Raw genomic sequence first — 27287 nt, forward strand, 5'->3', positions numbered from 1 at the left:
ACTCTCCTCTCCCTCCTCCTCCTCCCTCTCCTCTCCCTCCTCCCTTTCCTCTCACACGCTTGCATCACTGGTGACTCTTGGGGTTGTCACATGATCAGTCCACGGGGAACGTGTGGGTCACGCACGAAGAGTTGGAGTGCCTTGCGGCCACGCCCTCCACGGTTAGTCTCCCCAAGCCATTGGGCAGTCACTGACGCAGGCGACTGGTAGTGATCTGGTTGGTAGTTGGGTGTTACTCCCTGTGTGTACTTTTCTCACGGCCCTGTTTGTCCATGTCTGTATCTTGGTTTGGGCTTTTGGTGTCAGTACGTGTGTTTCTGTGTGTCTGTCAGTTTGGTTGAAGGCTAAGTTCAGTACTGACTTAACCAGTAATTTCTGTTCAAAAGCTAACATTAGATTTGTCTTGTCTTTATGTTTCAGGCCTTGTTGCCTTACAACCTGTAATTTTAAATGGATTTATTTTGATTTCATGTAATGGACATACACAAAATAGTCCAAATTGGTGAAGTGAAATTTAAAAATAACATGTTTCAAATTTAAATAAATTCAACGGAAAAGTGATGCGTGCATATCTATTCACCCTTTTGTGATGAAGCCCCTAAATAAGATCTTGTGCAGCCAATTACCTTCAGGAGTCACATCATTTGTTAGATTGCACACAGGTGGACTTTTATTTAAGTGTCACATGATCTGTCGCATGATCTCAGTGTATATATACCTCTGCAACACCACTAAGCAAGGGGAACCATGAAGACCAAGGAGCTCTCCAAACAGGTCAGGGACAAAGTTGTGGAGAAGTACAGATTAGGGTTGGACTATGAAAAGAAAATATCAGAGACCTTGAACATCCCAAGGAGCACCATTAAATCCATTATTTAAGGATATGACACCACAACAAATCTGCCAAGAGAGGGCTGCCCACCAAAACTCACGGACCAGGCAAGATGGGCATTAATCAGAGAGGCAACAAAGAGACCAAAGATAACCCTGAAGGAGCTTGCAAAGCTCCACAGCGGAGATTAGAGTATCTGTCCATAGGACCACTTTAAGGACCACTTTAAGCCGTTGGTGTTCACCAAAAGTGGGAGACTCCCAAAACATATGGAAGAAGGTACTCTGGTCAGATGAGACTAAAATGTAGCTTTTTGGCCATAAAGGAAACCGCTGTCTGGCGCAAACCCTAAACATCTCATCACCCGAGAATACCACCCCACAGTGAAGCATGGTGGTGGCAGCATGTGGTTTAAGGGGAAACATATAAATGTCTTGGAATGACCTTGTCAAAGCCCAAACCTCAATCCAATTGAGAATCTGTGGTTTGACTTAAAGATTGCTGTACACCAGCGGAACACATCCAACTTGAAGGATCTGGGGCAGTTTTGCCATGAAGAATGGGCAAAAATCCCAGTGGCTAGATGTGCCAAGCTTATAGAGACATACCCCAAGAGACTTGCAGCTGTAATTTCTGCAATAGGTGGCTTTGGGGGGGGGGGGGTGAACAGTGATGCGCGCTCACGTTTTCATTTTTTTTTGTCTTGTTTGTTTCACAAGAAAAAAATATTTTGCATCTTCAAAGTAGTAGGCATGTTGTGTAAATCAAATGATACAACCCCCCTCCCCCAAAAAAATATATTTTTATTTCCAGGTTGTAAAATGCCAAAGGGGAATACTTTCGCAGGCCCCTGTTTGTCAAGTTATAAAACTGTATTTCATTTAAACACTACAGCTCAGTGCTGTATTTACAGTCCTGTTTCAACCTGGGATTTACTAATACATGTGGTACAATGGATGCTTCAACGGGTCAAATAGTGGTATTAGATCCTATTAAAATGAATTCTAGATCAATCCCAGGTTCATTGACAACAGGACGCCAATGTAGCCTAAAGCATGAGCTGTTGGTTGCATGTCCAGTTGTCTTAACATTAACACTGGTTAAGTAGCATGTTGATGTTGAGCTGCCGAACCCAGCACTGCCACAGTCACTAACTCTAACCCGCTTCTCTTCTCTCACCATGCTAACAACAGGAGGATGACGAGGGCAGCTGGGCCCAGGTTTGCAACACCCCTGTCTGTCTCTTTTCTCTGGCTGTGGTAGACGATGAGGATAGTTTTTTTTTGGTTTCCTTGCACGGATGCTCTGACAACAGTATGGCTCTTGGTCTCCGTTTACTTTAGTCCGCTGCACATTTAACCTGCATGCAAATCTGGAGGTATCGGAGACGGAGGATATTGCAGCTAGAATAATGTAGTTATACACATTGTGATAAGACTTCTTCATCAAACTCTTGTGGTGGCGGACCGACATCGACTCGGATGTCCTGTTTAGGAGCCACAGACAGGAGAGATTTATTAGAAGCCTCTGCTGTTTAGAAGTTGTTTACAGTTGGTCTACTTCCTTCCCCTCCCACCTATCAGAACACACATCAGGCTACTTCCTTCCCCTCCCACCTATCAGAACACACATCAGTCTAGTTCTCTGACCTCCCACCTATCAGAACACACATCAGTCTAGTTCTCTGACCTCCCACCTATCAGAACACACATCAGTCTAGTTCTCTGACCTCCCACCTATCAGAACACACATCAGTCTAGTTCTCTGACCTCCCACCTATCAGAACACACATCAGTCTACTTCCTTCCCCTCCCACCTATCAGAACACACATCAGTCTACTTCCTTCCCCTCCCACCTATCAGAACACACATCAGTCTACTTCCTTCCCCTCCCACCTATCAGAACACACATCAGTCTACTTCCTTCCCCTCCCACCTATCAGAACACACATCAGTCTACTTCCTTCCCCTCCCACCTATCAGAACACACATCAGTCTACTTCCTTCCCCTCCCACCTATCAGAACACACATCAGTCTACTTCCTTCCCCTCCCACCTATCAGAACACACATCAGTCTACTTCCTTCCCCTCCCACCTATCAGAACACACATCAGTCTAGTTCTCTGACCTCCCACCTATCAGAACACACACATCAGTCTAGTTCTCTGACCTCCCACCTATCAGAACACACACATCAGTCTAGTTCTCTGACCTCCCACCTATCAGAACACACATCAGTCTAGTTCTCTGACCTCCCACCTATCAGAACACACATCAGAACATCAGAACACACATCAGTCTAGTTCTCTGACCTCCCACCTATCAGAACACACATCAGTCTAGTTCTCTGACCTCCCACCTATCAGAACACACATCAGTCTAGTTCTCTGACCTCCCACCTATCAGAACACACATCAGTCTAGTTCTCTGACCTCCCACCTATCAGAACACACACATCAGTCTAGTTCTCTGACCTCCCACCTATCAGAACACACATCAGTCTAGTTCTCTCTCCCAGTTCTCTGACCTCCCACCTATCAGAACACACAAATCAGTCTAGTTCCTTCTCCCACCTATCAGAACACACCTCCCACCTATCAGAACACTTCCTTCCCCTCCCACATCAGAACACACATCAGTTCTTCTTCCCTCCCACCTATCAGAACACACATCAGTCTACTTCCTTCCCCTCCCACCTATCAGAACACACATCAGACCTCCCACCTATCAGAACACACATCAGTCTAGTTCTCTGACCTCCCACCTATCAGAACACACATCAGTCTACTTCCTTCCCTCCCACCTATCAGAACACACATCAGTCTAGTTCCTTCCTCCCACCTATCAGAAACACACATCAGTCTAGTTCTCTGACCTCCCACCTATCAGAACACACATCAGTCTAGTTCTCTGACCTCCCACCTATCAGAACACACATCAGTCTAGTTCTTGACCTCCCACCTATCAGAACACACATCAGTCTAGTTCTCTGACCTCCCACCTATCAGAACACACATCAGTCTACTCCTTCCCCTCCCACCTATCAGAACACACATCAGTCTAGTTCTTGACCTCCCACCTATCAGAACACACATCAGTCTAGTTCTCTCCCTCCCACCTATCAGAACACACATCAGTCTAGTTCTCTGACCTCCCACCTATCAGAACACACACATCAGTCTAGTTCTCTGACCTCCCACCTATCAGAACACACATCAGTCTAGTTCTCTGACCTCCCACCTATCAGAACACACACATCAGTCTAGTTCTCTGACCTCCCACCTATCAGAACACACATCAGTCTAGTTCTCTGACCTCCCACCTATCAGAACACACACATCAGTCTAGTTCTCTGACCTCCCACCTATCAGAACACACAAATCAGTCTAGTTCTCTGACCTCCCACCTATCAGAACACAAATCAGTCTAGTTCTCTGACCTCCCACCTATCAGAACACACAAATCAGTCTAGTTCTCTGACCTCCCACCTATCAGAACACACAAATCAGTCTAGTTCTCTGACCTCCCACCTATCAGAACACACAAATCAGTCTAGTTCTCTGACCTCCCACCTATCAGAACACACAGATCAGTCTAGTTCTCTCACTGGCCCTAGTTCTGATCTGTGGTCGTAGCTGCTCTTAAACCTGCTGTAACTTACACACAGACATGAACGTACAGACACGTGCACACTCTAGATTTTAATGGGGTGATTTCCATCACTTTCCCACCTAGCCTTTTTCTTTCATAGCGATGGTAGCCATCCCCCACTAACTTTTGACTCTTCAATAGACTCCAAACACTGACCTAGCCCCTGTCCCTCCCACAGACGCTGGCGTATGGAGACATGAACCATGAGTGGATTGGTAACGAGTGGCTGCCCAGCCTGGGTCTGCCCCAGTACCGGTCCTACTTCATGGAGTCTCTGGTAGACGCACGCATGCTGGACCACCTCACCAAGAAGGACATGAGGGGACAGCTTAAAATGGTGGACAGTTTCCACAGGTAAAAAGCTCAAAATGGTGGACAGTTTCCACAGGTAAAAAGCTCAAAATGGTGGACAGTTTCCACAGGTAAAAAGCTCAAAATGGTGGACAGTTTCCACAGGTAAAAAGCTCAAAATGGTGGACAGTTTCCACAGGTAAAAAGCTCAAAATGGTGGACAGTTTCCACGGGTATTAGGAACCAAAATGGTGGACAGTTTCCACAGGTATTAGGAACCAAAATGGTTTACAGTTTCCATAGGTAAGGGCCAAAATAAATGGTGGACAGTTCCCACTATTAAGGGCCAAAATGGTGCCATGGACAACTAGGGATGTTAATTTTGTTTCTGTCTAAATGTTTAACCAGTAAATGTGTCTGTGTAACAGGAACAGTTTCCAGTGTGGGGTGATGTGTCTGAGGAGACTGAACTACGACAGGAAGGAGCTGGAGAGGAGGCGTGACGAGACCCAGCTGGAGCTGCAAGGTAACAGCTGGGATAACGGTGAGAGAAAATGACAGTCGACCGAAGGGAGAAATGACCACACTGTTCAGATTCACTCATTTAGTTAGCTCAGCAACGCTAAGCTAATAACACTATGGGAGAATCTGAAGTGTCAGCTACGCTAAGCTAATTACGCTAAGCTAATAACACTGTGGGAGAATTAGAAGTGTCAGCAACGCTAAGCGAATAACACTGTGGGAGAATCTGAAGTGTCAGCTACGCTAAGCTAATGACGCTATGAGAGAATCTGAAGTGTCAGCTACGCTGAGCTAATAACGCTATGGGAGAATCTGAAGTGTCAGCTATGCTAAGCTAATAACACTATGGGAGAATCTGAAGTGTCAGCTATGCTAAGCTAATAACACTGTGGGAGAATCTGAAGTGTCAGCTACGCTAAGCTAATGACGCTATGAGAGAATCTGAAGTGTCAGCTATGCTAAGCTAATAACACTATGGGAGAATTAGAAGTGTCAGCAACACTAAGCTAATAACACTGTGGGAGAATCTGAAGTGTCAGCTACGCTAAGCTAATAACACTATGAGAGAATCTGAAGTGTCAGCTACGCTAAGTTAATAACGCTATGAGAGAATCTGAAGTGTCAGCTACGCTAAGCTAATAACACTGTGGGAGAATCTGAAGTGTCAGCTACGCTAAGCTAATGACGCTATGAGAGAATCTGAAGTGTCAGCTACGCTAAGCTAATAACACTATGAGAGAATCTGAAGTGTCAGCTACGCTAAGCTAATTACACTATGGGAGAATCTGAAGTGTCAGCTACGCTAAGCTAATTACACTATGGGAGAATCTGAAGTGTCAGCTACGCTAAGCTAATTTACACTATGGGAGAATCTGAAGTGTGCATTATTTTTCCTTCTAGTGTGTCCATATACACATTTAGAAATTATAGGTTTGTTTGTACATTGGATTTCTTTGGACTTTTCCTCCGGATTTATTTCCTGATCATATCGCTCTACTACACTGGGGGGGGGCAACAAAATGTCAACTTAATTTCAGTCCTTCCCGATTTTTTATTTTCTCACAGAGGAATTATTTTGACTGTCTCTTTGGATGTGTTCCCTGATCATTCCCCAAACGTTTCTGTACCAACTGGTTACCATTTTGTGTACCCTGAGCAGACGTGCTGGTGTGGAGCAACGAGCGTGTGATCAGCTGGGTACAGGCCATGGGGCTGAAGGAGTACAGTAACAACCTGCTGGAGAGCGGCGTGCACGGAGCCCTGCTGGCCCTGGATGAAACCTTCGACCACAACGCTCTGGCCCTACTGCTGCAGATCCCCATGCAGAACACACAGGTAGGGACACACACACACACACTACCAGCATTGGTGGGTGGCGGTGAACCACCCTGGCAGTCAAACGGCGCTCCCAGCTGAGACGTCAGCTCTCGTCTCCTCCGCTCCGAAGAGAGAGGAGACTCTCATTCATGGACTGTCTCTTTCTCTGTCTCTCCCTCCTTCCTGTGTTGTAGGCGAGAGCAGCTCTGGAGAGTGAGTACAACAGTCTACTGGCCATCGGTACAGAGAGGAGACTGGATGAGGTGAGACACACACATATGATGGACCACACACACACTTTCTGAAGCTCACTCACGCACACACTCACACGCGCACACTCTCACACACACACACGCGCGCGCACACTCACGCACACACACACTCACACGCGCGCACACACACACGCACACTCACTCACACGCGCGCACTCACACACACTTGTTAAAGCGTTCACACGCACACACACACACACTCACTCGCACACGCACACTCACTCACACGTGCGCACTCACACACACTTGTTAAATCGTTCACACTCACACACACTTTCTGAAGATCACACACACACACACACACACACACACACTCACGCACACACACTTTCTAAATCACTCCTCCATGTATATGCACATCCTTATCTCCTTCCTGCTTCCTCCTCTCTCTGAATCTCTTCCAGGAGGACGATAACAACTTCCGGCGCGCTCCCTCCTGGAGGAAGAAGTTCCGGCCCAAAGACGCACGGGGGATGTCCCCGGGCTCAGCCGACACCCTGCCCGCCAACTTCAGACTGACCAATAGCAACGCAGCGTCCCCCTCCACGCAGCCGAAAAGGAGCCACATGGACGGTAGGGCAAGGGGGGAATGAGGGCTCGTTGTGTCTGTGTGTTATTAGGCATGGCACCGCTGCGTCTTGTTACGGAGATCGATACACAATATGCTGTCAACAATGGGTTTGTGTTTTCTCAGCTCTAGTGTGTGTGGTGGGTGTGTGTTATTAGGCAAGGCACCGCTGTGGCTTTATCTCGGTCTTGTTACGGAGACCGATACACTATGCTTTCAACAATGGTTTCGTGTTTTCCCAGCTCTAGTGTGCGTGGTGGGTGTGTTATGCTGGAGATTGTGAGTGACTAACTAACAGCATGTTTCTGCATGTGGTTTTGCTGTGGGGATGTAGGGAGTCAGTCTGCAATACAGAGGCTGGACACTGCCACAGTCAGGACATACTCCTGCTAACACAACACAGTAAGTTTACACGCGCACGCACACACACACACACACATACACACACATATACACACACACGCGCACGCACACACACACACTTCACAGTGGATCTCTTCTGTTCAAGCAGCTTCTTGTGCCTCTGTGGTCTTGGCTATATTAATGCATGTCTACGCTCCTCTTTCTCTCCTCTATTCTGTCATCTTCATCTGCTGCTTTTCTGTCTCGCTCTACCTCTCTGTCTGTCTGTCTCTCTCTACCTCTCTGTCTGTGTGCCTCTCTATCTCTCTCTCTACCTCTCTGTCTGTCTGTCTCGCTCTACCTCTCTGTCTGTGTGCCTCTCTATCTCTCTCTCTACCTCTCTGTCTGTCTGTCTCGCTCTACCTCTCTCTCTCTGTCTACCTCTCTCTGCCTCTCTCTACCTCTGTCTGTCTGCCTCTCTCTCTTTCTCTCTGTTACCTCTCTCTCTCTCTCTGTCTCTTTCTCTCTCCTCTTGTCTTAGTTGATCCTCATTATTTCTATAGGTGACTGCTGGTTGGAGGATGAGGGGTGAGTTACCCCCCCCATCAGGAGCAGCTGCTGACCCTGCAAGGACAGAGTTTTATTGTTATCACAGCGATAAAAGAAGTAGCAACCACATCACCAATCTCCGTACTAGAGGGCCCGTGTCCTAGATGTATCAATCTTTATTGTTCTATTTATGTTAGCAAGCTGGTGGGACATGATTTTAGATTTGTTATGTATCTATCTGTTACTTCACCCGTCTCTCCCGGCTAAATGGAAATGTCCCTATTTTCTAAAAAACTGTTCCAACTGTGTCCTTATCAAGGTTAACTCTCAGATGTAACTGAATGTTTTTAGATGGTCTGGAGTTTGTATATTTTTTCAACAGACATTATCTAATCATTTTATATATATATACATATATATATATATATATATATTCTGATCTTGTATTGACCAGATGTATGTTTTTATTTCTCTGTCCTCTGTTGTTTTTAATCATTGAACTGATGATCAAGTGACTTTAATAAGTGACTTTCTATCTGAATTGGACCCCATTTCCCTTCGACCCCATTTCCCTTCAATCCCAGCCTGTTATCTTCAAGCGTATCCATGGTGATTATTTGTAAATGCAGCTCTTATAGGACAATGAGAATATGTGAATATCAGAAATATTGCTGGAGTTCTGACTGACATTGTTTCACCAACTGCTACAACGCTGTGGTCGCTAAGCACCGGGCGGACCGTAACCACAAGGCCCTAGGTAACTGTGACGACAGGTGACACGTGAAACAACTCTCTTTGTTTTTTTCCTGTGAAACCAAACCTGTAGAAAGACTGAAACAAAAGCCATAAACAGTAGTGAAGACCAGGGCTGTTTTCAGATGCATCGCTTGGTAAGAGACCGTTCCACTGTGTAGGATCTCCCATTCTCCAGTCAACCTCGCATGCCCAAACTCTCCATTCCTCTTTTCCTCCTTCTCCTCATCCCTCTCTTTTCCCTGCCTTCCCCCTGAGAGCGCTAACGGGAGGCCAGACGTGCGTGAAGATCAACTCGTTGTACCTGAGCCGACAGCGTGGCGGCTCTACTATCGACGGACCAAGTCCACTGTGGCCTAAACTGATCCCAGCGACTAGCTTACTCACCCGAGGTGGAGCGATCTACCCACAAACCTTTAACCAACTCTTTTTACTACGGACACTTCTAATCCAGCCTAATGGGGGGGTTTTCTTACCTTATTTCTCTGGCTGTCTTATTTATTCGTCATCTCCGTCGTGTTTGTTGCTTTCTCAGTTTCATTTTTAGAAGTTGCCATTTTTTAAAAGCTGTTTCTGAGTGTTTTAACACAGGTTGCCATGGCAATACTTTTTCAAGACAGATAATGTCACGGAAGCAAAGACTTCCTGTCCACATTTAGTTATGTTATTCCCTTTGTGATTTAGTCATTTTATAATGCACAATGCAAATGCTGATATTATTATTTTATTTTTTTTAATCTTCAGTTTTCCCCCATTTTATTCTCCTGCTCTGGTAACAATTATGTACAGTCTGAGTACTTAACTATTTTATCACAGTATTATTTATGGATTTACTTTCAATAAAATACTGAAACTTATTTTCCACTGCCAATAAAAAGCTTAAGTCTTTGTGTTTTTAATGCATCTCTTGCCTTAACACGTGGTTCTTAACACGACTGTAAAGACCTTCCAGTGACTGTTGGTTTGTACAGTTGTACACCATTGTCTGTCCTGACGAGGGTTCCCCCTGCTAACTTTGATTACGAGGGTTCCCCCTGCTAACTTTGATTACGAGGGTTCCCCCTGCTAACTTTGATTACGAGGGTTCCCCCTGCTAACTTTGATTACGAGGGTTCCCCCTGCTAACTTTGATTACGAGGGTTCCCCCTGCTAACTTTGATTACGAGGGTTCCCCCTGCTAACTTTGATTACGAGGGTTCCCCCTGCTAACTTTGATTACGAGGGTTCCCCCTGCTAACTTTGATTACGAGGGTTCCCCCTGCTAACTTTGATTACACATGAAGGGGAGGAAAATACAGAAACACTGTCATTTGTGGTTCACAGGGTTGAAATATTCTGGTAACTTTACTTAAATGTCCCATGTTTCCTCCAGAAATCCTGGTTGGACGATTCCAGATTTCTTGTTTATTTCTGGGAATTTGAGGAAAGTTACTGGGATTTCACAACCCTGGTCGCTCAGCTGGCGCTTGGCAATGCTTTGGATTCAGCGTTGTCAACTTTTGATTTGGAAATTATATTTGCCAAAGGGGTTGCAAGGAAATGTAGATATTTGTTTTAGCCGTGTGTTTGCAGCCCGATTCACAAAGCCCTCGTGAATTTCACAGTGAACATGAAAGTAACGAGTGACCGATTTTATATTTTACAACTGCAGTGAGCTGTCATCAATATCTCTTTCTGTGGTTAAAGAGGTCATCTAGTGGCAAATGATGTGGTCATAACCTTTCAATACAGCCTAAAATAGCCATTTCACTTCATCCCCATTGTTTCAAATCAATTGCTCTATGAAACAACTGCATTGTTTTATGGTGTAAAAATGTCAATATTTTTCCTCTTCAGTTCTTTGTAGCAGTTTGGCACCTGTAGTTATTGTTTGGGCTAAACCTTCCTACTGAACAATTCATGACTCCTTCAATTGTGTTCCAAACCTAGCGGGAAGAATGTCTGAGCCATTGCATGGTGCTTCAATTGGAAAAGACCAGATGACATGAATTCACAAATAACGAGCATCTTCTGGTGTGACTGGTAATGGCTCTTTATTGTTTTATTCCAGTGTCATTTGATTTTCAAGATACAGAGTAATGTATATGAACACTTTATTAACATGGATTAGCTATCGTTTGGTTTTAAAATGTGTCCAGTGTCCAGATCTGTATCTGTTGCAGTATGATTATATAAAAGAGAAGAACTGTGCAATAAAAAAAATACAGGTATCATTGTCCGGAAAGACATATTTCAGTTGAATGCATTCAGTTGTACAGGTATCATTGTCGGGAAAGACACATTTCAGTTGAATGCATTCAGTTGTACAGGTATCATTGTCGGGAAAGATGCATTCAGTTGTACAGGTATCATTGTCCGGAAAGATGCATTCAGTTGTACAGGTATCATTGTCCGGAAAGACACATTTCAGTTGAATGCATTCAGTTGTACAGGTATCATTGTCGGGAAAGATGCATTCAGTTGTACAGGTATCATTGTCCGGAAAGACACATTTCAGTTGTACAGGTATCATTGTCCGGAAAGACACATTTCAGTTGAATGCATTCAGTTGTACAGGTATCATTGTCGGGAAAGACACATTTCAGTTGTACAGGTATCATTGTCCGGAAAGATGCATTCAGTTGTACAGGTATCATTGTCCGGAAAGACACATTTCAGTTGAATGCATTCAGTTGTACAGGTATCATTGTCGGGAAAGACACATTTCAGTTGAATGCATTCAGTTGTACAGGTATCATTGTCCGGAAAGACACATTTCAGTTGAATGCATTCAGTTGTACAGGTATCATTGTCGGGAAAGACACATTTCAGTTGAATGCATTCAGTTGTACAGGTATCATTGTCCGGAAAGACACATTTCAGTTGAATGCATTCAGTTGTACAGGTATCATTGTCCGGAAAGACACATTTCAGTTGAATGCATTCAGTTGTACAGGTATCATTGTCCGGAAAGACACATTTCAGTTGTACAGGTTTCCCCCCTTTTCTTTCTCTAAATGGCTAGTAAAGCAAACAAGAATTGTCTTTTTTTTCAATCCCGAGACAAGTATTGTTTTTAAACCAGGCCTACTTTAGGTCACATCAAACACCAACCCTGAATTAAATCATAGTCAATTCTGATGTACAATGTTGTGGCCATTTTATATATATATATATATATTTATAACATCTACTACAGTTGTCATTTAGTGTAGTGTTTATGGCTGGTTGCAGTGTTCATTGTGCTACAGCGGATAGAGGAAGAGATGCAGTGTCACAGAATATTTATTTAACATTTTGTTTAACAAGGCAAGTCAATTAATAAGAACAAATGATTATTTACAACGACAGCCTACACCGGCCAAACCCAGACGACGCTGGGCCGATTGTGCGCCGCCCTATGAGACTCACAATCACGGCCGGGTTGTGATACAGCCTGGACTCAAACCAGGGTGTCTGTAGTAAACAAGGAGCCAGATCTCTCGCAGGATAAATTAATCTGAAGCATTCCTTTAGAAGTCCAGTTGTGGGTGAAGTTGAAGCTCGATGAAACTTGGCTGACATTTAGCTAATTCTCTCATCAAATTTATTTATATAGCCCTTAGTACATCAGCTGATATCTCAAAGTGCTCGATCGTTCGATCTCAATGCAGTCTTCTGTTCCCAAATCTAAAATCTGTAGTGAACAGAGTGGACTAAGTTGTGTAGACTTGACTAAAAGTTTTTTTTTAATTGCATTATTTAGGAGAGCAAGGACGAATTGAGTTACTGCACGCGCACACTTCACAGAGTAGGCATTCCATAACGGGAATATGCAAATACCTGCTAGACCGCGCTTGGCTCTGCTACCTGCAAGATGTCGCTGTGTCGTATGGTCTTGTGAGCTTCGACACAACTTTGCTGTTTTGTACAGAATGTTTTCTCTATCTGTTTCTTCCATGCACTCGTCTATAAAAACAACAGAGCCTTGCATGAGGGCCCGCTGATCCAGAGGACTGGGAGATATCCCTCTCCGAGGCTTACATAAGGCTTTCAAACGGGTCAACACTCCTTAAGAACGCAGGGCCAAACGGTATTCCAGGCTGTGTCCTCAGGGCATGTGCAGACCAGCAGGGAGGCATCTCTCCTTGTCCCAGTCTGTAATCCCAATGTTTCAAGTTGACTACCATCATTCCTGTTCCCAACCTGCCTCAGTAACTACCGCCCTGTAGCACTCACATCTGTAATCATGAAGTGCTTTGAAAGGCTGTTCGCGACTCACATCAATTCAATCATCCCGGACACCCTGGACCCACTCAAATTTGGGCCCCCAACAGATCCACAGACGACGCAATCTCAAATTCACTCCACACTGTCCTCTCCCGCCGAGAAACGAGGAATACCTGTGTTCCTTGGCGTCCACATTACTGAGAACTTAACATGGTCTTCTCACACCAGCACAGTCATGAAGGTGTGACAGTGCCTCTTTCCTCTTCAGACACTGAAGAGATTTGACCCCTCAGATCCTCAGGAACTTTTACAGGTGAAAGCCTCCTGACTGGTTGTATCACCGCCTGGTATGGCAACTGCTCCGTCCTCAACCGCAAGGCCCTAGAGAGGGTGGTTCTGACGGCCATCCAATACATTTATGCCCGAAAAACTGCCAAGGACTCCAGCCGCCTGAGCCATGGAATGTTCTATCTGCTCTTGTCCGGGCAGGTGGTACCGGAGCATCGAGTCGTGGACCAACGGGCTCCGAAATATACTGACCAAAAATATAAAGGCAACATGCAACAATTCCAACCATTTTACTGAGTTACAGGTCATACGAGGAAATCAGTCCATTTCAATCAATTCATGTGGCCTTAATCTATTGATTTCACACGACTGGGAATACAGATAAGCATTTTTAAATGGGCCTCAGGATCTCGTCGCAGTATTTTTGAACATTCAAATTGCCAATCGATAAAATGCAATTGTGTTCGTAGCTTTTGCCTGCCCATACCATAACCCCACTGTCACCATGGGGGAACTCTGTTCACAACGTTGACATCAGCAAACCACCATACCATAACCCCACCGTCACCATGGGGGGACTCTGTTCACAACGTTGACATCAGCAGACCACCATACCATAACCCCACCACCACCACCATACCATAACCCCACCACCACCATACCATAACCCCACCACCACCATACCATAACCCCACTGCCACCATGGGGAACTCTGTTCACAATGTTGACATCAGCAGACCGCTCTCCCACACGACGCCAAACACGTGGTCTGCGGATGTGAGGCCGGTTGGATGTACTGCCAAATTCTCTAAAACAACATTGGAGGCAGTTTACGGTAGAGAAATGAACGTGAAACTCTGCCAACAGCTCTGGTGGACATTCCTGCAGTCAACATACCAATTGCACGCTCCCTTAACTTTAAAAGTTATAGTAGTTTTGTCACACAACACAATGCCACAGATGTCTAGACTGGCCTTTTTATTGTCCCCTGTACAAGGTGCACCTGTGTAATAGTCATGCTGTTCAATCAGCGTCTTGATATGCCACACCTGTCAGGTGGATGGATTATCTTGGCAAAGTGAGAGATGCTCACTAACAGGGATGTAAACACATTTGTGGACAACATTTCAGAGAAGCAGCTTTCTGTGCGTGTAGAACGTTCCTGGGATCTTTTATTTCAGCTCATGAAACGTGGGACCAGAACTTTACATGTTGTGTTTATATTTTAGTTCAGTGTAGCTTCTTTCCCCAGACCATAAAACTGTTATACATATAACTACCAATGTCCTTCCTCTCTACCACAGACTATCTGCACTCACTCTATGCCCATTCTCAGGTCATATCAGACCTGTATATTAGACCTGTATACCAGACCTGTATATCAGACCTGTATATCAGACCTGTATATTAGACCTGTATACCAGACCTGTATATCAGACCTGTATATTAGACCTGTATACCAGACCTGTATATCAGACCTGTATATCAGACCTGTATATCAGACCTGTATATTAGACCTGTATATCAGACCTGTATATCAGACCTGTATACCAGACCTGTATATTAGACCTGTATATCAGACCTGTATATCAGACCTGTATACCAGACCTGTATATTAGACCTGTATATTAGACCTGTATATCAGACCTGTATATTAGACCTGTATATCAGACCTGTATATCAGACCTGTATATTAGACCTGTATATCAGACCTGTATATCAGATGACCTGTATATTAGACCTGTATATCAGACCTGTATATTAGACCTGTATATCAGACCTGTATATCAGATGACCTGTATACCAGACCTGTATACCAGACCTGTATATCAGATGACCTGTATACCAGACCTGTATATCAGATGACCTGTATACCAGACCTGTATATCAGACCTGTATACCAGACCTGTATATCAGACCTGTATACCAGACCTGTATATCAGACCTGTATACCAAACCTGTATATCAGACCTGTATACCAAACCTGTATATCAGACCTGTATACCAGACCTGTATATCAGACCTGTATACCAGACCTGTATACCAGACCTGTATATCAGACCTGTATACCAGACCTGTATATCAGACCTGTATACCAGACCTGTATATTAGACCTGTATATCAGACCTGTATATCAGACCTGTATATTAGACCTGTATATCAGACCTGTATATCAGACCTGTATATCAGACCTGTATACCAAACCTGTATATCAGACCTGTATATTAGACCTGTATACCAGACCTGTATACCAGACCTGTATACCAGACCTGTATATTAGACCTGTATATCAGACCTGTATATCAGACCTGTATATTAGACCTGTATACCAGACCTGTATATCAGACCTGTATACCAGACCTGTATATCAGACCTGTATATCAGACCTGTATATTAGACCTGTATATCAGACCTGTATATCAGACCTGTATATTAGACCTGTATATTAGACCTGTATATCAGACCTGTATATCAGACCTGTATATTAGACCTGTATATCAGACCTGTATATCAGACCTGTATATCAGACCTGTATATCAGACCTGTATATTAGACCTGTATATCAGACCTGTATATTAGACCTGTATATCAGACCTGTATATCAGACCTGTATATCAGACCTGTATATTAGACCTGTATATCAGACCTGTATATTAGACCTGTATATCAGACCTGTATATCAGACCTGTATATTAGACCTGTATATTAGACCTGTATATTAGACCTGTATATTAGACCTGTATATCAGACCTGTATATCAGACCTGTATATTAGACCTGTATACCAGACCTGTATACCAGACCTGTATATCAGACCTGTATATCAGACCTGTATATCAGACCTGTATATCAGACCTGTATACCAGACCTGTATATCAGACCTGTATATTAGACCTGTATATCAGACCTGTATATCAGACCTGTATATTAGACCTGTATATTAGACCTGTATATCAGACCTGTATATCAGACCTGTATATCAGACCTGTATATCAGACCTGTATATTAGACCTGTATATTAGACCTATATAGTAGACCTGTATACCAGACCTGTATATTAGACCTGTATACCAGACCTGTATACCAGACCTGTATATCAGACCTGTATATTAGACCTGTATATCAGACCTGTATATTAGACCTGTATATTAGACCTGTATATTAGACCTGTATATTAGACCTGTATATCAGACCTGTATATCAGACCTGTATATTAGACCTGTATACCAGACCTGTATACCAGACCTGTATATCAGACCTGTATATCAGACCTGTATATCAGACCTGTATATCAGACCTGTATACCAGACCTGTATATCAGACCTGTATATTAGACCTGTATATCAGACCTGTATATCAGACCTGTATATTAGACCTGTATATTAGACCTGTATATCAGACCTGTATATCAGACCTGTATATCAGACCTGTATATCAGACCTGTATATTAGACCTGTATATTAGACCTATATAGTAGACCTGTATACCAGACCTGTATATTAGACCTGTATACCAGACCTGTATACCAGACCTGTATATCAGACCTGTATATTAGACCTGTATATCAGACCTGTATATCAGACCTGTATATCAGACCTGTATATTAGACCTGTATACCAGACCTGTATACCAGACCTGTATATCAGACCTGTATATCAGACCTGTATATCAGACCTGTATATCAGACCTGTATACCAGACCTGTATATCAGACCTGTATATTAGACCTGTATATCAGACCTGTATATCAGACCTGTATATTAGACCTGTATATTAGACCTGTATATCAGACCTGTATATCAGACCTGTATATCAGACCTGTATATCAGACCTGTATATTAGACCTGTATATTAGACCTATATAGTAGACCTGTATACCAGACCTGTATATTAGACCTGTATACCAGACCTGTATATCAGACCTGTATATTAGACCTGTATACCAGACCTGTATATCAGACCTGTATATTAGACCTGTATACCAGACCTGTATATCAGACCTGTATATTAGACCTGTATACCAGACCTGTATACCAGACCTGTATATTAGACCTGTATACCAGACCTGTATACCAGACCTGTATACCAGACCTGTATATTAGACCTGTATACCAGACCTGTATACCAGACCTGTATACCAGACCTGTATATTAGACCTGTATACCAGACCTGTATACCAGACCTGTATATCAGACCTGTATATTAGACCTGTATACCAGACCTGTATATCAGACCTGTATATCAGACCTGTATATCAGACCTGTATATCAGATGACCTGTATACCAGACCTGTATATCAGACCTGTATACCAGACCTGTATATCAGACCTGTATACCAGACCTGTATATCAAACCTGTATATCAGACCTGTATACCAGACCTGTATATCAGACCTGTATACCAGACCTGTATACCAGACCTGTATACCAGACCTGTATATCAGACCTGTATATTAGACCTGTATACCAGACCTGTATATCAGACCTGTATATCAGACCTGTATATTAGACCTGTATATCAGACCTGTATATCAGACCTGTATATCAGACCTGTATATCAGACCTGTATACCAGACCTGTATATCAGACCTGTATATCAGACCTGTATACCAGACCTGTATATCAGACCTGTATATCAGACCTGTATATTAGACCTGTATATCAGACCTGTATATTAGACCTGTATATCAGACCTGTATATCAGACCTGTATATCAGATGACCTGTATATTAGACCTGTATATCAGACCTGTATATCAGATGACCTGTATATTAGACCTGTATATCAGACCTGTATATCAGATGACCTGTATATCAGATGACCTGTATATCAGACCTGTATATCAGACCTGTATATCAGACCTGTATACCAGACCTGTATACCAGACCTGTATATCAGACCTGTATATCAGACCTGTATATCAGACCTGTATATCAGACCTGTATATCAGACCTGTATACCAGACCTGTATATCAGACCTGTATATCAGACCTGTATATCAGACCTGTATACCAGACCTGTATACCAGACCTGTATATCAGACCTGTATATCAGACTTGTATATCAGACCTGTATATCAGACCTGTATATCAGACCTGTATATCAGACCTGTATATCAGACTTGTATATAAGACGACCTGTATACCAGACCTGTATATCAGACTTGTATATAAGACGACCTGTATACCAGACCTGTATATCAGACCTGTATATAAGACGACCTGTATATCAGACCTGTATATAAGACGACCTGTATACCAGACCTGTATATCAGACCTGTATATAAGACGACCTGTATATCAGACCTGTATATAAGACGACCTGTATATCAGACCTGTATATCAGACCTGTATATAACAGCATCCTCATGTTTCTTCTTTCATGTCCGGTTGTTATTTCTTTCTCACTGGCTTCGTTGTGCATCGTTGGGAAAGAGCTCACAAGTTAACGTTTCCCTGTACTGTGTTCGACCTGCTAATCCTGTGCATGTGACAATACAACTTCACTTGAAACTCCTTGTTCTGCCCACTGTGTTTCATTTGCTCTCTTAGGAAACAACACTGCTGGTGTATCTTGCTTTTACTTCTGAAAATCTTTTGACTCGTTTCTCACGGAGGTTGACTGTCCACTTTTCAATCACGTAGCAGGAGTCACAGAAGAGCCGTCGGTTCCGTATTCTGACCTCCGCTCCGACCTCCGATGCGCCCAGCAGCTCGGACTTACAGTTGATGCATTTGAAACACGTCAAATGATAAACGAGCCCCAGGGACTCGATGACCATGGCGGCTCCCTCGACCAGCGCCGTGTCACACAACGTACACATTTCCTTGCCACTCACTGTCCTGCTGCTTTCATGCACGGATAGGAATGACTGGGACTTGGGGCCAGTAGAAGGGGAGGGGGAAGAGGAGGAGGAGGAGGGTGAGGGAGAGCGCTGGGACCATGAAGACTGGTTGCTTCCAACCCCGGCTCCTCTGAGGGAGCTCATGGAGAGAGAGGACATAGTGGCTGAGCCGGAATGACCTCCGACCCGGCCGATGTAGCTGTTGAGGGCAGAGTGAGGCCAACTGTAGTTGAGGATGGAGGAGGTGCTCTCCGGTGTCCACGACGAGTGCCAGGAAGAGCAGATGTCCAGGTTGTCGAGAGACTTGCCTTTCCTGATGGGTCCGGTGGCAGGAGGCTTGCTGGTGGAACACTGGCGGATCCAGCTGTCGTCGTTGCGTAGTCTGACTTTCTTTTTCATCTGCAGGATCTGCTGCGTCTCCAGCTGCACCTTGGGCAGGCTCTGCTGCCTCTCCAGCTGCACCTTGGGCAGGATCTGCTGCCTCTCCAGCTGCACCTTGGGCAGGATCTGCTGCGTCTCCAGCTGCACCTTGGGCAGGATCTGCTGCGTCTCCAGCTGCACCTTGGGCAGGCTCTGCTGCCTCTCCAGCTGCACCTTGGGCAGGTTCTGCTGCCTCTCCAGCTGCACCTTGGGCAGGATCTGCTGCCTCTCCAGCTGCACCTTGGGCAGGTTCTGCTGCCTCTCCAGCTGCACCTTGGGCAGGTTCTGCTGCCTCTCCAGTTGCACCTTGGGCAGGATCTGCTGCCTCTCCAGCTGCACCTTGGGCAGGTTCTGCTGGCCATTTATCCACGATGCCTCACCCAGCCTGTCACTGCTAGTCACTGTGATCTCTGGTTCCTCCACATGGTCCAGCTCAGGAATGGATTTGGACTTTGCCCTGTCTACCCTGGATGTCTCAGGCTGGACCTGGTCAGTACAGCCATAGGAGTCCCCTATCGATAGCTGCTGCTTCTCCCTCTCTCTCTCCCTCTCTCTCTCCTTCTCCCTCTCTCTCTCGCTCTCCCTCTCTCTCTCCCTCTCCTTCTCCATCTCTCTCTTCCTCTCCTTCTCTCTGCACTGTTGTTCCGCAGCCTCCTGGTGCCCCCTCTCCTCTTCCCTAAAGTCCTCCTTCCTCGTCTGCCACCTCAGCCCCTCCTCCTGTCCCTGTCTCCTTCCCTCTTCCTCCTGCTCCTCTCTCCTCTTCTTCTCCAAGGTGTTTCTCTGTAGTACGACTTCTTCAGTGACATCCACCATGATGTGTCTCCTCAGTGCTTGTATTATGAAGTGCTTCCTCATGTGTTTCTCACAGTAGTAGACAGAGCAGGTCAGACAAAGCTTCATGGCTTTGCGCTCAGAGCAGATGTCACATGGTTCTCCTGTTCTGGTTATTGATTGGGAAAAGAAAAGAAGGAATGACCTACTAATCAAATACATGGATCAATAAAACATCTGTTAGATTTACTACACATTCTATCAACTACATTATCCTCCCACAATGCAACAGGATGAAATTGAAGAGCAACTGCGGAAACTTGCAGTCGACACTTCATGATCTTAGATCACATGATTTTGTTTGTCAAGTTCATCAATTCGACATTTAGTCAGACAATTTTTATCCCCAGAATGGAAAACACTTTGAAAGACTTGACAAAAGTGATCCGCCCAGAATCGGCCATTGAGACGATGCAAGACTTTGGTCTCACACAATCACACAGAGAATCTGCGCATGTGCTGGGGTGCACTTCACTCTGCTAACCGTGGTAGCTACGGGAACAAAACAGCAGAAAAGTTTAGAGTCATACTTCAACGCTCCTAGTTGTTGCAGAAATGTACACTATACAGTATATTAAAAAAAGTATGTGGACACCCCTTCAAATTTGTATGGATCTGTGCACAACATTTGAGAGAAATAAGCTTTTTGTTCATATGGAACATTTCTTGGGTCTTTTATTTCAGCTCATGAAACATGGGACCAACACTTTACATGTGTGTTGCGCTTGTATTTCTATTCAGTATATAATAACCTTGATCTGTTTCACTACAATATGCATCCTTTAATATGTTATTATAATGAGGTAAAGCAGTAGCATCCTTTAATATTTTATTATAATGAGGTAAAGCAGTAGCATCCTTTAATATTTTATTATAATGAGGTAAAGCAGTAGCATCCTTTAATATTTTATTATATGGAGGTAAAGCAGTAGCATCCTTTAATATTTTATTATGAGGTAAAGCAGTATCATCCTTTAATATTTTATTATAATGAGGTAAAGCAGTAGCATCCTTTAATATTTTATTATACACTGGTAGAGCAGTAGCATCCTTGTAGTTTATCAGTGTTGGAAGGTAGAATAGAGGGTCTTACTCTGCTTTTGGCTGAGAGACCTTTTCTCTCTCTTTGAAATAACGAGGGGAATCCATTGAACGGTCACTCTTCATTGATGTTGCTGACATACAACTGGAGGGAATAGAAAACCAGAAGAGAGAAACTCTCATCAGAGAGTCGTCATTGTAAATATGAATTTGTTCTTAACTGACGTGTATTATAGTCCTATAACAACACAGAGAGACAGTACGCAGACACCTATTATAACAACACAGAGAGACAGTACACAGATACCTATTATAACAACACAGAGAGACAGTACGCAGACACCTATTATAACAACACAGAGAGACAGTACACAGACACCTATTATAACAACACAGAGAGACAGTACACAGATACCTATTATAGTCCTATAACAACACAGAGAGACAGTACGCAGACACCTATTATAGTCCTATAACAACACAGAGAGACAGTACACAGACACCTATTATAGTCCTATAACAACACAGAGAGACAGTACACAGACACCTATTATAGTCCTATAACAACACAGAGAGACAGTACACAGACACCTATTATAGTCCTATAACAACACAGAGAGACAGTACACAGACACCTATTATAGTCTATAACAACACAGAGAGACAGTACGCAGACACCTATTATAGTCCTATAACAACACAGAGAGACAGTACACAGACACCTATTATAGTCCTATAACAACACAGAGAGACAGTACACAGACACCTATTATAGTCCTATAACAACACAGAGAGACAGTACACAGACACCTATTATAGTCCTATAAAAACACAGAGAGACAGTATTCAGACACCTATTATAACAACACAGAGAGACAGTACACAGACACCTATTATAGTCCTATAACAACACAGAGAGACAGTACACAGACACCTATTATAGTCTATAACAACACAGAGAGACAGTACGCAGACACCTATTATAGTCCTATAACAACACAGAGAGACAGTACACAGACACCTATTATAGTCCTATAACAACACAGAGAGACAGTACACAGACACCTATTATAACAACACAGAGAGACAGTACGCAGACACCTATTATAGTCCTATAACAACACAGAGAGACAGTACACAGACACCTATTATAGTCCTATAAAAACACAGAGAGACAGTATTCAGACACCTATTATAACAACACAGAGAGACAGTACACAGACACCTATTATAGTCCTATAACAACACAGAGAGACAGTACACAGACACCTATTATAGTCCTATAACAACACAGAGAGACAGTACACAGACACCTATTTTATAGTCCTATAACAACACAGAGAGACAGTATACAGACACCTATTATAGTCCTATAACAACACAGAGAGACAGTACACAGACACCTATTATAGTCCTATAACAACACAGAGAGACAGTACACAGACACCTATTATAGTCCTATAACAACACAGAGAGACAGTACACAGACACCTATTATAACAACACAGAGAGACAGTACACAGACACCTATTATAGACCTATAACAACACAGAGAGACGGTACACAGACACCTATTATAACAACACAGAGAGACAGTACACAGACACCTATTATAACAACACAGAGAGACAGTACACAGACACCTATTATAACAACACAGAGAGACAGTACACAGACACCTATTATAGTCCTATAACAACACAGAGAGACAGTACACAGACACTTATTATAGTCCTATAACAACACAGAGAGACAGTACACAGACACCTATTATAACAACACAGAGAGACGGTACACAGACACCTATTATAACAACACAGAGAGACAGTACACAGACACCTATTATAGTCCTATAACAACACAGAGAGACAGTACACAGACACCTATTATAACAACACAGAGAGACGGTACACAGACACCTATTATAACAACACAGAGAGACAGTACACAGACACTTATTATAGTCCTATAACAACACAGAGAGACAGTACACAGACACCTATTATAACAACACAGAGAGACGGTACACAGACACCTATTATAACAACACAGAGAGACAGTACACAGACACCTATTATAGTCCTATAACAACACAGAGAGACAGTATACAGACACCTGTTATAACAACACAGAGAGACAGTACACAGACACCTATTATAGTCCTATAACAACACAGAGAGACAGTACGCAGACACCTATTATAGTCCTATAACAACACAGAGAGACAGTATACAGACACCTGTTATAACAACACAGAGAGACAGTACACAGACACCTATTATAGTCCTATAACAACACAGAGAGACAGTACACAGACACCTATTATAGTCCTATAACAACAGAGAGACGGTACGCAGACACCTATTATAGTCCTATAACAACACAGAGAGACAGTACACAGACACCTATTATAGTCCTATAACAACACAGAGAGACAGTACAAGATGCGTAATGAACCACCGAAAGGTTTCAGATTGTTATATGGTCTCACATATTTTGCTTCGTGACCCACCAACTGCGGTGTCTGTTGAGTCGCGACCCACCAACTGAGGTATCTGTTGAGTCGCGACCCACCAACTGAGGTGTCTGTTGAGTCGTGACCCACCAACTGAGGTGTCTGTTGAGTCGCGACCCACCAACTGAGGTATCTGTTGAGTCGCGACCCACCAACTGAGGAGTCTGTTGAGTCGCGACCCACCAATAAGGGTTGAAAGGTGAAAAAATATACACAGACTAAAGAATTAGTATAAAATAGATCAATGAAACCCTTCTTCAACACATCTAACTGAATGTAGATCTGAGAAAGAGCTATTGGGACCAATTATAAGAAATTGACTGCATAATTATACCATTATTTGTAACTGTCATAGACCCTATAACAATGTGGAACCTTTAGACCCTGTGAATGGAGATAACACCAGACCAACAACACAGAGTCACTGCAGCACCAGCCTCCTAGGACATGACACACCTATTATAAACTATAACATTACTAAGAGACATGATACAGACACCTATTATACACTATAACATGAAGAGACATGATACAGACACACCTATTATACACTATAACATTAAGAGACATGATACAGACACACCTATTATAAACTATAACATGAAGAGAGATGATACAGACACACCTATTATAAACTATAACATTACTAAGAGACATGATACAGACACACCTATTATAAACTATAACATTAAGAGACATGATACAGACACACCTATTATAAACTATAACATGAAGAGACATGATACAGACACACCTATTATAAACTATAACATTACTAAGAGACATGATACAGACACACCTATTATAAACTATAACATGAAGAGACATGGTACAGACACACCTATTATAAACTATAACATTACTAAGATACATGATACAGACACACCTATTATAAACTATAACATGAAGAGACATGGTACAGACACACCTATTATAAACTATAACATTACTAAGAGACATGATACAGACACACCTATTATAAACTATAACATTACTAAGAGACATGATACAGACACACCTATTATACACTATAACATTACTAAGAGACATGATACAGACACACCTATTATAAACTATAACATTACTAAGAGACATGATACAGACACCTATTATACACTATAACATTAAGAGACATGATACAGACACACCTATTATAAACTATAACATTACTAAGAGACATGATACAGACACACCTATTATAAACTATAACATTAAGAGACATGATACAGTCACACCTATTATACACTATAACATTAAGAGACATGATACAGACACACCTATTATAAACTATAACATTAAGAGACATGATACAGACACACCTATTATACACTATAACATTACTAAGAGACATGATACAGACACACCTATTATAAACTATAACATTAAGAGACATGATACAGACACACCTATTATACACTATAACATTACTAAGAGACATGATACAGACACACCTATTATACACTATAACATTAAGAGACATGATACAGACACACCTATTATAAACTATAACATTACTAAGAGACATGATACAGACACACCTATTATACACTATAACATTACTAAGAGACATGATACAGACACACCTATTATACACTATAACATTAAGAGACATGATACAGACACACCTATTATAAACTATAACATTACTAAGAGACATGATACAGACACACCTATTATACACTATAACATTAAGAGACATGATACAGACACACCTATTATAAACTATAACATTACTAAGAGACATGATACAGACACACCTATTATAAACTATAACATGAAGAGACATGATACAGACACACCTATTATACACTATAACATTACTAAGAGACATGATACAGACACACCTATTATAAACTATAACATGAAGAGACATGATACAGACACACCTATTATAAACTATAACATTACTAAGAGACATGATACAGACACACCTATTATAAACTATAACATTACTAAGAGACATGATACAGACACACCTATTATAAACTATAACATTACTAAGAGACATGATACAGACACACCTATTATAAACTATAACATTAAGAGACATGATACAGACACACCTATTATACACTATAACATTACTAAGAGACATGATACAGACACACCTATTATAAACTATAACATGAAGAGACATGATACAGACACACCTATTATAAACTATAACATTACTAAGAGACATGATACAGACACACCTATTATAAACTATAACATTACTAAGAGACATGATACAGACACACCTATTATAAACTATAACATTACTAAGAGACATGATACAGACACACCTATTATAAACTATAACATGAAGAGACATGATACAGACACACCTATTATAAACTATAACATGAAGAGACATGATACAGACACACCTATTATAAACTATAACATGAAGAGACATGATACAGACACACCTATTATACACTATAACATGAAGAGACATGATACAGACACACCTATTATACACTATAACATTAAGAGACATGATACAGACACACCTATTATAAACTATAACATTACTAAGAAATTGTAGTAATAGTCACAAACATACAGTATGTTATCTGACGTGTTTTCTATTTTGATTAACTGAAACATATTTGTGAACAATCACATTATGATCAATAAGAAAAGAACTGCCAGATAAATCAATCTGCTGTTAAACCTCTGAAGAGGTTCACTTTTCATTGAACCAGAAAGGAGAATGCTCACAAAACAACCTACAGCTACTGTAACTGTCCAATCACTGATCACATACATACCTGAGAGAAGCCTCCTAATTTTATCTGACAGAATTGTGTCACTTGCTCTTGCTTTCCGTGGCTTGTTCTTTTCTAACTTTCACTATGAATGTTTTCTGATAAAACGGGGTTTTGGGACTTTGTCCCTGCAAAGCAATAAAGTGTGCAATTTTACACACACACACACACACACACACACACACACACACACACACACACACACACACACACACACACAGGTCCCTGCTTAATCATTCAAACAATATCCTTTATGGACTTTATGACTGACGAGAAACCCTGGATGTCCTGCGTGTCTCTGTTAGCCTGCC

At 42.5% G+C, this 27287-nt stretch overlaps 2 protein-coding genes across 2 annotated transcripts in view; one reads left to right on the top strand and one right to left on the bottom strand.

Moving 5' to 3' along the window:
- Positions 1 to 9986, top strand: part of LOC115126579 (liprin-alpha-1-like) — a gene marked incomplete at its 5' end in the record, with an annotated part of 39393 nt that extends 29407 nt beyond the window's left edge. Inside the window, 9 exon segments of the mRNA XM_065015115.1 lie at positions 99 to 161; positions 2026 to 2052; positions 4663 to 4838; positions 5204 to 5301; positions 6457 to 6632; positions 6809 to 6877; positions 7291 to 7459; positions 7789 to 7856; positions 8338 to 9986. Of these exon segments, the coding sequence (XP_064871187.1) occupies positions 99 to 161; positions 2026 to 2052; positions 4663 to 4838; positions 5204 to 5301; positions 6457 to 6632; positions 6809 to 6877; positions 7291 to 7459; positions 7789 to 7847 (837 nt within the window).
- An 8690-nt stretch (positions 9987 to 18676) lies between these two features.
- On the bottom strand, positions 18677 to 27060 carry LOC135568143 (LIM domain only protein 7-like). The gene is made up of 3 exons (XM_065015114.1): positions 26980 to 27060; positions 21761 to 21853; positions 18677 to 20776 (listed from the first exon to the last, which is right to left on the bottom strand). The coding sequence occupies exons 2-3, from the start codon at positions 21847 to 21849 to the stop codon at positions 19120 to 19122; spliced, it is 1746 nt and encodes a 581-aa protein (XP_064871186.1). The 5' UTR covers positions 21850 to 21853; positions 26980 to 27060; the 3' UTR covers positions 18677 to 19119.
- Positions 27061 to 27287: the final 227 nt, after the last annotated feature.

This window comes from Oncorhynchus nerka, unplaced genomic scaffold (assembly GCF_034236695.1).
Source record: "Oncorhynchus nerka isolate Pitt River unplaced genomic scaffold, Oner_Uvic_2.0 unplaced_scaffold_1688, whole genome shotgun sequence".
In the NCBI taxonomy this organism is placed as follows: Eukaryota; Metazoa; Chordata; class Actinopteri; order Salmoniformes; family Salmonidae; genus Oncorhynchus; species Oncorhynchus nerka.